This window comes from Chelonoidis abingdonii, chromosome 3 (assembly GCF_003597395.2).
Source record: "Chelonoidis abingdonii isolate Lonesome George chromosome 3, CheloAbing_2.0, whole genome shotgun sequence".
NCBI lineage: Eukaryota > Metazoa > Chordata > Testudines > Testudinidae > Chelonoidis > Chelonoidis abingdonii.
This window is the reverse complement of record NC_133771.1, coordinates 209,560,316-209,572,167: the sequence shown is the minus strand read 5'-3', so window position 1 is coordinate 209,572,167 and position 11,852 is coordinate 209,560,316. Positions and strand designations below refer to the sequence as shown.

The window sequence follows — 11,852 nt, the reverse complement described above, 5'->3', positions numbered from 1 at the left end:
AGGGAAGTGAAATTTGTCCAAGAAATCATCTAAACCAATGTTAATTTTTTTTTTTAAGTAAAAATATTGCAGAACTCCAGCTGGTGTTCAAGTCACTAGGACTACATGGATTCATACCAGCTGAGGATCCGGCTTACGGTCGGTATTCATATGTTATTATAACCTAAGTGCAAAGAGATTTGTGTCAGTTAAGACTGTGAACCTCCAAACTCCAGACTGGCTGTACAACCCCTTGCATCTCAAAAGCCTCCAAGATACTTACACAGCTCCCAGCCTACGCTGTTTACACAGTGATGTAGTTGCTAGGGGAAACAATGCCATGTTGATACGAAAGGAATATTTAATCTGAACAATCTGAAGTGTAGCTTCTATAAACAGTGAACAAGAGGTATCCTTTAAACTTTGATATTTTGGTAGTTGTTTGCTATCAAAACATTTCTGTTTATAGTTTCATTTTAACAGCTAAGCTACTTCCAGACATGCATGTTAACATCTGAGAAAAGTTCTTCACATCTGTACACATATTGAAAAGTCAGCAGTTTCTGGTTAGCTGGACAACAACTACAATTGTGTGCACTGGGAGAGAATTAGGGCCTACTCTTGCCATCCTTTTCGCACCAGGGGCCAGATTTTCACTGAGCACTGAGGAAAACCTGGCCCATGTACTTCTTTCAGAAGTAGCCCCCTATAAACCAATAGGACTACTCTCCTAAGTAAGGGTTTCGTGATGAGGCCCAAACAGAACAACCTGGCCACAGTGAATAGGGTGGCGTTGTCTAGAGCCACACTTTTTTGTACTAAATCTTGGACACGGCAGGGGAAGTTCTTCGTACCAATGATGCATCAATCCCTTTCACACTCCGGCATCCTGGGAGAGAAATTATATACGTATGTGAATATACTTAGAAGAATAATCAGCATTATTCAGGATCTGGTCTTCCAGCAAAAGATGACCCTTGACTGTTATCATAGATTATTAGGGTTGGAAGGGACCTCAGGACATCATCTAGTCCAACCCCCTGCTCAAAGCAGGGCTAATCCCCAACTGGCCCGCTCAACATTGAACTCATAACCCTGGGTTTAGCAGACCAACGTGCAAACCGCTGAGCTATCCCTCCCCCACAATAGTCTTGTGATTAAGGCATAGGTACAGCATTCAAGTCATCTTCTACAAATGTCCTGCGTCACCTTAGGCATGGCACTTTCAGAGTTTAATTCCAGAAGGGACCGTTATGATGATGTAATCTGACCACTTTACATAACACAGGCTAGAAAATGTCACCTGTGATTCCCACATTGAGCCATATCATTTGTAATTGAGCTCAAGTTACCTTTTAGAAAAACACCCAATCTCAATTTGCAGATGCCTAGTCGTGAATAATGTACCACATCCCTGGTGTTGTATGCTAATTGGTAATTACCAACACTGAAAAAATTACTATGTAGTCCCACTTACTCTCTCTGTGCCTCAGTACTCTATCTGTAAAACAGGGATAATTATACTCCTTTTCCTGGCATTGTCTATGTAAATTGCAAATTCTGCAGGGCATGGACTCTTATTCTAGATTTGTGCAGTGCCCAGCACATGGGTCCTGTTCTCTCTGGTCCCTAAGCATCATTGTAAAAAACATAATAAATACTAACAGATGGAACTATTCAGGATGGAGACTGTTTTGCTATATGAATGTGCAGCACCGAGCGCAATGGGTCTTTGTTGGGGTGTATAAATACAATTGTAATACACAGAACTGTGTTAAGTTTACAGTTCAGTGCAGGCTCCTTAACTTTTATAGCTTAGTGGATAGGACAGTGGTCTGGGACTCAGGAGATGGGAGTTCAATTCCAGGCTCCGCCACTGGCCTGCTGGGTGACCTTGAGTAAGGCACATCCTGCCCTGTGCCTCAGTTTCCTCATTCATAAAAATGGGGATAATGATACTAGTCTCCTTTGGAAAGCACTTTGACGCCAACAGCTGAAAAGAGCTAGATACTGGACCACTTTTATTACCTACAAAAGCTGATGACAGGGAAGATTTTTATTAAACTATATTCTGCTGTGATAGTTACAAGCTAACAAGTTTAGCTAAAGGCTTCTCTATGTGACAAAGAAACCTGCAGCGGTGCTGGTGTTTCAGTATGTTAGTGCTGATCCAGTGCAGTGCTAGGGGATGATTCACTGGAGGTGGCGTCTTCCTCATGAAACATAAAAGCGAGGTTAAGGCTGTACGCACCTTTCATAATGGAACCTGGAACCAGATTAAACTCATTTTTCTATTAGCACAGTGCAGTATGGGATGTGCCAAGTCCAGAGACCAGCCATTATGGACCTAATCGAAACAGGGTGACCAGACAGCAAATGTGAAAAATCGGGATGGGGGTGGGGGGTAATAGGAGCCTATATAAGAAAAAGACCCAAAAATCAGGACTGTCCCTATGAAATGGCTAGATCCAATGGCTACTGCAGTCAACAGAAATCTTTCTATTGACTTCACTGGACTTGGCATCAGGCTCTGAGAGCAGTAGGACCCAAAGTACCCTTCCAGGGCTCATTGCTGCAGAGCTGGGGTGGAGTTGAAGGGAACTGATCCCTTACTGGTGTACTGCAAGTAGTGAGTTTGCTTTCACAGTCCACTTGAAGGAGGAAGATGGGAGAACAAAGCTGTCGGCCATCCCTGAAGATGTGGAGTGGGGAAAGGGTCCAACCTTCTTCCCTCTGATCATGCTAGAGTTGGAGGAGACTCCAGGCCAGAAGGATCCCCCAAAGACAGCATCTACAAAGAAACAGAGCCGGGGCCTGCTGGGAGGAGAGCATGTTCTGAAGAAGGTGGACCCTGCACATGGTTTCAAGAAGAAAATATGGGAGACGTAGCATTTTCTGCCACGTTCCCCTTTGAACCTGAAACCGGGGGTGAAAATGCATCAGCCCAAACCAAAGCCCTGGATCTAAACACCACAGAACTGGGAGACAGCTCTGAGTTTCATCAGGGTCCCATATCTCAATACTGGGTCAAGCTGGTCCCCCACACTAATCCCCTCTGGGATTTCAAAATGTAGATCAGGATCCAAATGTTGCAGCTCAAGCCCATTGCTGGGGGAAAAAAAAAAAAAAAGAGACCCACCTTTGCTGTTGGCTTCTGCAAACTGAACCTAGCGACTGTCAGATGGCTCTACCCCTCACTAACACTAGAAGCATTAGAGATCACTTGGTGCTTTTTGCAAATACAGAGGCATGAACCCCAATATTCTGCCCAAATTCCCATTTCCACTTTCAATATTCATTCTACTTCAGTCTCCCCTTGCTGTTCCACTAGGATATGGGATGCTGCTTCCCATCCTGCTCCCAACTGTCATGTAGTGTTAAACATTGTGTCTTCCATCCTAGAAGGAGCTGGGTGGAAGGGGGGTAAGTAATACCATAGGACAAAATCGTCCCCATTCCCCATATAAAAATGTCTTAGAGAAATTAAACATTTTCTATGGTTTTTTAATGATTTTATAACAATTATTAGAAAATGTATCTGTGTTATAGAATCACAGAAATGTAGGACTGGAAGAGACCTCAATAGGTCCAGTCCTCAGCACTCAAGCCAGGACTACATAATAACTAGCCCATTCCTGACAGGTGTTTGTCTAACCTCCTCTTAAAACCTCCAATAATGGAGATTCCACAACCGCCGTAGGCAATTTATTCCAGTGCTTAACCACCCTGACAGTTAGGAAGTTTTTCCTAATGTCCAACCTAAACTGCTCTTGCTGCAGTTTAAGCCCATTGTTTCTCGTGCTAGCCTCAAAGATTAACAAGAACAATTTTTCTCCCTCCTCCTTGTACCAACCTTTTATATACTTGAAAATTGTTATCATGTCCTAGGGCAATCTCAGCACAGCCATGGGTGGGGAAGGAGGCAGAAAGAGTACTTACTGTCCCAGAGTAATTCTGCTTGCTGAGACCAGGATGACTTAGGGCAGCCAGAGGGGCTTTAAAAAGAGGCACTGTGCACCTTTAACTACTGCACATGCAGAGAATAGCCATGGATGTGACCATGTCCCCAAACCAGTAGGTGGTGTCCACTTCCTGGGGCCCATGATGCCCAAACTGGGCCAGGTATGGCATACCTGCCATGTTACAGCACTGAGAACAAGAGTGTCTGAGTGTTATTTCCCTCCACTCTCTGTCACATGGAAACAAAGGGACGGATTTCGTCCACAGTTGGGGATCCTTTGAGATGAAAGGTGTTATACAAATGTGAGACAGCGGCTGGGTCTACGCTGCAGTCAGCAGGGTGGGTGCAGCATATCCATGATAGCTTTGATCTAGCTAGTGCCACTAAAAACAGCCGTGAAGACATGGTGCCACAGATCCCCAGCACAGTTCCTCCCTGACTGGGTACCCAAGTGGGCTTGTACAACCTGCACTGAAGACTGTGCTGCCACATCTTCACAGGTATTTCAGCCTCACTCGCTAGATTAAATCTAGCACAGGTTAGTCTATCTGAACTGCAAATAATACTTTCAATTACAGCATACAGGGAAGGATTGTGACTATGGAAAGGAAGCTAGCGTCTCACCAGAAAGTGCCATTGCTAGCTGGAATTCTTCCTTCAGCATCTGGAGAACTTCTTTTGCCCCTTCTTCACCCTAATAGATTGAAGACAATATACTGTAGTTCAACATATATACGCACCAGAGGGCTGAATTAAGGTTTCATGAACAATCTTAATTCTGGCATTTCATAAATTTCACAGGCTTGAGTTTGTACCCACAACAGTCCCTGGTAATACTTTTTGAATGTTAGTGCATGTCTAAAAGGCTAGTCTAATAGTCAAAATTTGGACTGCAGCCTTTGATGAATTACCTGATAAGCCAACCCCCAGATGATAGGTCTTCCAATGAACACCACTGTGGCACCAAGAGCTAATGCCTTGAGAACATCTGTGCCTTTTCTCACTCCACCATCCAGGAACACCTCCACCTTCCCTTCCACAGCCTCAACAATTTCCGGCAAGACATCAATCTAGGAAAGCAAGAACAGGACAGTAGCAATTCAGTCACTTGTGACACTACTGAATTTTTAAGCCAACTGCCACATGGAGGAACCAGTTTTTAATGAAGATAAGCCTGAATTGTGTGCCTAATGTATGTGCACAAATAATGCAGTTGTGTGTACAAATATGGAAGTGACTAATCACACTAGTAAGCAGAGGTTAGTACTGATCCAGTGCAGTGCTAGGGGACACTTTGTTGGAGATGCTGTCTTTCTCGTGACATATAAAAGCAAGGTCCTGGTTAGAGCTGTATACACCTTTCATGAAACCTAGAACCAAATTAAACTCATTTTTCTCTTAGCCCAGGGCAGTATGAGATGGACCAAGTCCGGTGACCAGTCACGATGAACCTGATACACCAGACTTGAAGAAGAGCTCTGTGCACATTTGAAAGCTTGTCTTTCTCACCATCACAAGATGGTCCAATAAAAGATATTACCTCCCCTACCTTGTCTCTCTAATTGTGCTAGTAGACATGAATAAAGATCCTGTTTTACATGCACAATCACAATGGCTACATACGCATGTTTCCTGTGGTTATGGCCATTGACCGCTCCAGGCCTCAGCACGCCAAGCACATGTTTAGGGCAGCATGCCGCAAGGGGCGCTCTACCAGTCGCCGGGAAGGTGGCAGGCAGGGTGCCTTCAGCAGCATGCCTGTGGAGGGTCCGCTGGTCCCGAGGCTTCGGTGGATGCCTGCGGGAGGTCCACCGAAGCCGCGAGACCGGCGAGCGGCAGAGCGCCACCCGCGGCATGACACCGTGCTTGGGGTGGCGAAATGTCTAGAGCCACCCCTGGTTATGGCCCATCAGAGACTGGGATCCCATTCTGCCAGGCTCTGTACATACACATAGCAAGAGACAGCCCTTGCCCTGAAGAATTTACTGTTCAAGTTGGTAGAAAATTTTCCATCAAAGCATTTTTACCAGTGAAAATGACTTTTTTAATGAACACATTTTTGTGATTGATTTTCCATTTTTGTAAGGAAAATGTCTGCATTCACTGACAAACAAAACATTTTCAGTGTTTCAACTAAAACCTGAAATAATACAATTTTAAAAAAATGGTTTTGTCTAATTTTTTTTTGCGGGGGTGGCAGAGAGAGAGAGAATAATTCACTTTCCGTCCAACTCAACTTACTATAGAACTAGCCATGGGAAAGGATGGAAAAAAGAAAGGGGGATTATTCCTATTTTACAAACAAGGAACTGAGGCAGAGCCAGACTAAGTATTTTGCCCACGGTCACACAAGATGCCTCGAGTCCCAGACTCCTACTGTAATTACAGGACCACCCTTCCTGTCATGCCTAACTTTGTACTATCTCAGCAAAGCAGGAGAGAAATTAGATTCGAAGCAAAGTGCTAAAGAGGCTGACAACATTGTGCTCTAGGAAGGTAAGCTGGGCTCCAAATTCACCTCTTTTCAGACAGGGATGTAACTACTTTTCCTTTTAAAGGATCAAAATATCACCCTCTTTCTACATCCAAGCAAACTCCATCACCATACAAGGAATGTCATTACTAAAGTAAGATGTTTTAATTATGGTTTGCATCAATTTCCTCAATGTGTAATTAGGCATTAGGAAATATTAACCAGTTTGGGTTCAACTCAGATTTCAAAAACCCATCAAATTAAAACATGTGATTATGATGCAGAAATAGAAACACTTTATGATCTGGTACAAAAGGATATTATGAAAAATGTATTATAAATATACCCCACTGTTGCAATATAAAATCCAGTGAACAGACCAGAATATTCAAAACACATAACTTAATGGTTTCTTCTCCTCCAAGCTAACTTATTACAAGCAAATAATTTGTAACAAATACATTTTTCAGTTTAATTTTTTCTCTATTTCAGTTGGCAAAATGTGAGTAGATGTCAACATTCTTGAATTTCCTTATTATTCAAAATAATTTGTTAATTCCTTCATGAATGGTTCATTTCAGAATAGCTCTCATATACAGAGTAAAATTTTCAGAAATGCCCAAGTGACTTAGGAGTCCCATTTTCAGAAGTGAGCAAGGAGATTTTCAGATGTGCCTCATTTTGTGGGTGCTCAGCTTCAGCCACCTAAAAAGAGACCTCATTTTCAGAAAGGGCTGAGCATTTACCCTCTGAAAATCAGGCCCTTTTTTGGTGTCTTAAATTGGCTACCTGAAAAATGAGGCTACCAAAAAATCACTGGACGCATTTAAAATCTTGATCTAGGTCCCTTTTGAAAATGGGACTTTGACTTAAAAGTCTGTAAGGCACTCTTGAAGATTTTAGTGATAGTTCACTACAAATTCTCTTTTATATTTAAACTTCAGAGTCCGTGCAGCATTGGTTAGTAAACACAAGTTATATGGTTACTTCCCCAGTTGAGGGTCTTAAGTGCTGCCTGATGCCATGTAGATTTGGAATTTTACAATCAAGTACATCATTCGACATTTGCTTTCTGCAAACATTCAAGGTGGTAAAGCCAGACCGAGTGAATGTTTGCAGAAAGCAAATATTCAAAAGTCATGATCACAGTTAAATTTCATTTTGAATGCAAACAAATGTTCATACAAACACTTTCCTGTTGTTGACTCTGATCTAATTACAGAAGTTAGCTGGAAGGAATAAGCTCTAAATTCTGTTCATGTGACTTATTGCAAAGCACGTTCTTGTCTCCCCACAGGGGCAAGTCTCCTAGCGATTTAATGGGAGAGCCACACTAGTATTCAGAGAACATCTGAGAACTGAAAGACCTGAGGGTAGAATTTTGACCGCTACATTACAATTAAAAACTGAGCCAAGTTGCCAGCTGACATATTTACATTCTCCCAGGGTAAGTATCACTGCACAGCTGCCTTCTCCCAATCCTCCTCCTCCCACCCTGCCATCAGTAGTCCTTGGTCTGCCTGAGACACATGGCCAAGCTAGGGCCAATCAGAGGCTGACTCCTTGCTTTGTGTAACATTTAGGAAATACGTGTGATCATAGCTAGAATAGAAAGCTAAGATAAGGTTTCTTCTGAAAAACTAGAAAAAGGTCATTTGTGTAACACCAACAGGATCTGGGGAGGAGGGTTAATGGTGGGAATTGGCAGGCCCCCCAGAGAGGAAGGAAGGAAGAGATCAAAGAGTTCTAAGGGAAGGAAGGGATGTTCTAACACAAATCCTGGAAATTTTTCATTCAAAAAGTTTTTCAGTGAAAAACAGCTTGTGCTTCAGAACAGAGAGCCACTGTGAAAACATTTTTATCAAGCTTTCCAGTTTTTCATCAAAAGCAACAATTTCCCCAATTACTCTTCTCTGCCACTGAATGCAAAAGCATGGCTGATTACTAGTTGTATGGTAAACAGGTAAACATCTTTTCTTTTTTACTGTACTCACTATCTTTTCACAGTTACAAAGTTATAGAGCAGCAAAAGGAAAAATGAAACATGAAGGGCTAGTTTACACTAGAATGCAGCTGCACCGTTGTACCATGTCTGGCGAAGACACTCTATGTTGACAGGAGAGAGCTCTCCCATGGGCATAATAAATACACCTCTGCCAGAGCACTGTCCATACCAGTGCTCAGGTAGGCATAACTACGTCACTCAAAGGGCGGCTTATTCACACCCCTGAGTGACATAAATTACACTAAAGTAAGTGGTAGGGTAGACCCAGCCTCAATGACTCTGCAAGGTTTCCAAAGTTGGAGAAGCAGTGAAAAGTCAAAGTGTCAGACTTTGGAATTTTCATTTCTCCTTTTGCTGCCTTGTAGCCTTTCAGTAGGTTTTGAAAAGTTTTAGTATATCAAAAGGAAAAGCCGGGGGGACAAGTCTGGGCATGATTTTTTCAGCTTATTGCACTAGGTGGTAAAAGAGATGGGTGGGGAGAAAAATGGAAACAAATACTAAGAATTTCTAAATTTTTAAAATTCAGAAAACTTTGAAATAATATTCCATAATTTTTTTTGAAGGGGGGGTGAAGCGGGAACAAATTTTGTTGCATTGATCCAAGTTTGAAATTTTTTTGCAAATTCTTTTTCCCATTTTCATCCAGTTCTATAAGACTCCTGGTTTCCTATAAGACTTGATTTTAGGCAACCTCTCCCACCCACCTGAGCATCCATCTAAATCTCCTGCTTGTCACACGGTCTCTCAGGAGTTCAGGAATCTCAGGCAGCAAGGAGCCAGAGAGAGGGTGAATGGGGAAAACTAGAAAGGAAGGGGAAAATGGTAGAGAAACTCCAAGGAGAGGAAAGCTAGGTGTGATGAGCAGGAGACCTTTGATAGATTTGGTAGTAGGAAGGTTTATTCAAATAAGGAAATGCATATTCAAATCTGCATGTTAGAATATTGCCTAATTAGCATAAAATCCTCAGAATTCCAGGCCTCTATCCTTAACTGGTATGGCTAGGAGAAGGTAACGGTACAGAAGTTGCTGGGCCCTATCATTCTTAGTGTAAGTGGATGATCACCAAAGCCTGTGGGCTCATGGACATCAGAGGGAACAGAGACAGATGGGAGTGGGAAGGAGTTCACTAAGGCTCAACCCCCTAAACAAATGCAGACTTTCTGTTCACAGTAAAATGGAGATATCAGAGTTAATTCAGCTATAGTTGGCTTCTCACCCTGGCTAATCCATTCAACAAATTCTTTAGCTATGACCTCTGGCCTCCTGCTATATTATTTATTCCACATTCCACTGTGTTGTATTGCCATCAGGTAGCATGGGGTAAGACATTGTTTCAATGTGTCAGAAGACACGTACCCACTTGCGCCTCCCAGTGCAGTTAAAGGTTTGAATTAACCATGGCATGCCAAGCAGCAAGGACTACTTTTCTCCTTTTATTGGGCTCTTAAATGAGCTAACCTGAAACCACTCCTTTGGATTGCTTTCCTGAGCCCTGCAGCCAGGGCAGGCTGCCCAGGTTCCCAGAGGCAACAGCCCACATGTTAATTCTTCTGTAGCTTTTGGTTTGATTTCTCAGAAGAAAGAAATCCACAGGCTGCCCTCACACACACCAGTAAGAGGCTACGAGTGCCTACATGGATGCTGTGAAATTCTAAGGGACCTTGAAAGAAACAGCCCATTGGACCTTAAAAAAATATAGCACATGTTTACATGTTTCCTCTCCAGTAACCACATGTGCAACTTAAAAGGGGCAGGGCAGGAGCAGGGGGGTGGTGAGGCAGAGGGAGAGAGAGAACAAGTTAGCAAGCAGCTGTAGATGCAATTAAAGTTACTAAACAGATTCTCAAGTGCCATTCCTAAGTGCTTTCACCAATACTCACAGTTGCTGGCACACCATCCAGTTGGCGTGCACCATGGTTTGACACCAGGATCCCATTTACACCGTGCTTCACAGCTTCTCTAGCATCATCAGCTGCAAGAAACAAAAGTCAGCAGTTAATTAGGGCTGTCCATGTAGCAATGACAGCAACTGTAAAAATATTCTGTTAATGAGAATCTACCCAGTGCTCTGTCTCCTAATAGCTGGGCCTTGCACCAGCCTGCAGATAGTTATGTCCATAAATTGTGGCCTGGCCAGAATTAAAGTTAGCCCCATTCGTATTACTCAGAACATTGGAGGAGATAAGTAGCTCTGAGTAGGCAGTTATACATCTCTTCTGGTGGCTGGCATGTACTTTCATCACACTGATCTGCAATTTATCATCCTTAAGACAATCCTGCTGCTGTGTGTTTTACTGTAGTCTGAAATTATTAATATCATTACAGTGTGTAATCACTTGACTATGTTCAGTTGCCTTTTGACTGATTACAGAAGAGTCAGAAAGAAACAAAAAAAGTCCCGTTCTCACTTCTACACATGCAGGGTGTAACTCAGAGCTGAACTTGAGTCTGTACGTGCCATGGGTAGAATACATCCATTTGTTCCCGTTTCCTGTCATAGCTGATTTCAGATTCACTCAAAATTAATGCCAACATATGAATGCTTATACAATTATGGAAAATGGCATATTTTATTGATTTGAGAATGTCAGTTAAAATGGAAAATGAGGGTCATCTAGAACTTAGTCAGAGGGAGGATGGTGTAATGGTTAGGGCCATAGTCTAAGACTTAGAATTCCAGTCTTTGCTCTGGCTCAGACTGAGTGACCTTGGTCAAGTCACTCTGGCGTTTTTGAAAATATGACCCTAAATGACCAAGCCTTCTAAGTGCCTAAGTCATTTTTGATAATGGGATTTAGGACCCTAAGTCTCATCAGAAGTCAATAGGACTCAGCAACTAAGTGACACAGGCACTTAGGTATCTAAGTCACATGAATACTTCTGACCATTTTACCCAACGCTTCTCTGTGCCTCAATCCTCCTATCTGTACAATGGGGATAATAGCACTTTCCTACTCCACAGGGCTGTTGTGAGCATAAATATAGTGAAGACTGTGACGTGCTCAGCTCCTATGGCACTGGGGGGCTTTATAAGTACTACAGATAAAATCATACTGAGTTTGACATATTAAAGTAGGTAAACATGTAGAACTATTTATAGCACTTCCATGGTGCCCACTACCATAGTATCTAAGCACGCACACACACACACAAACTAAAAAACCTTTTAATGGGATCTCAAAGTCCTTTCCACATGCTAATTATGTCCCACAGCATCCTTGGGACGTTGAAACATTACTGTTCACATTTTATAGATGGGTTCACCGCATAAGCAGTCAAACAACTTACCCAAATACCAAGACAGGGGCTGAGTCAGGAACTGAAACCAAGTATCCTGACTCCAAGTGCACAGGACAATGACCCTTCCCTTATGCATGTAAATGAGCTGTGAGAATCTCTGACATTAGGCAGAACAGTGTACGGGATATGCACA

The 11,852-nt window shown here is 42.7% G+C and overlaps 1 protein-coding gene across 1 annotated transcript in view; it reads right to left on the bottom strand.

The window, feature by feature from the left end:
• Positions 1–659: 659 nt before the first annotated feature.
• Positions 660–11,852, bottom strand: part of HAO1 (hydroxyacid oxidase 1) — a 51,435-nt gene continuing 40,242 nt past the window's right edge. The window contains exons 5-8 of the mRNA XM_032780334.2: positions 10,300–10,391; positions 4,852–5,010; positions 4,565–4,634; positions 660–868 (exon numbers count right to left, since the gene is read on the bottom strand). Of these exons, the coding sequence (XP_032636225.1) occupies positions 798–868; positions 4,565–4,634; positions 4,852–5,010; positions 10,300–10,391 (392 nt within the window). The 3' untranslated portion in view covers positions 660–797. The remainder of the gene's footprint in view (positions 869–4,564; positions 4,635–4,851; positions 5,011–10,299; positions 10,392–11,852) is intronic.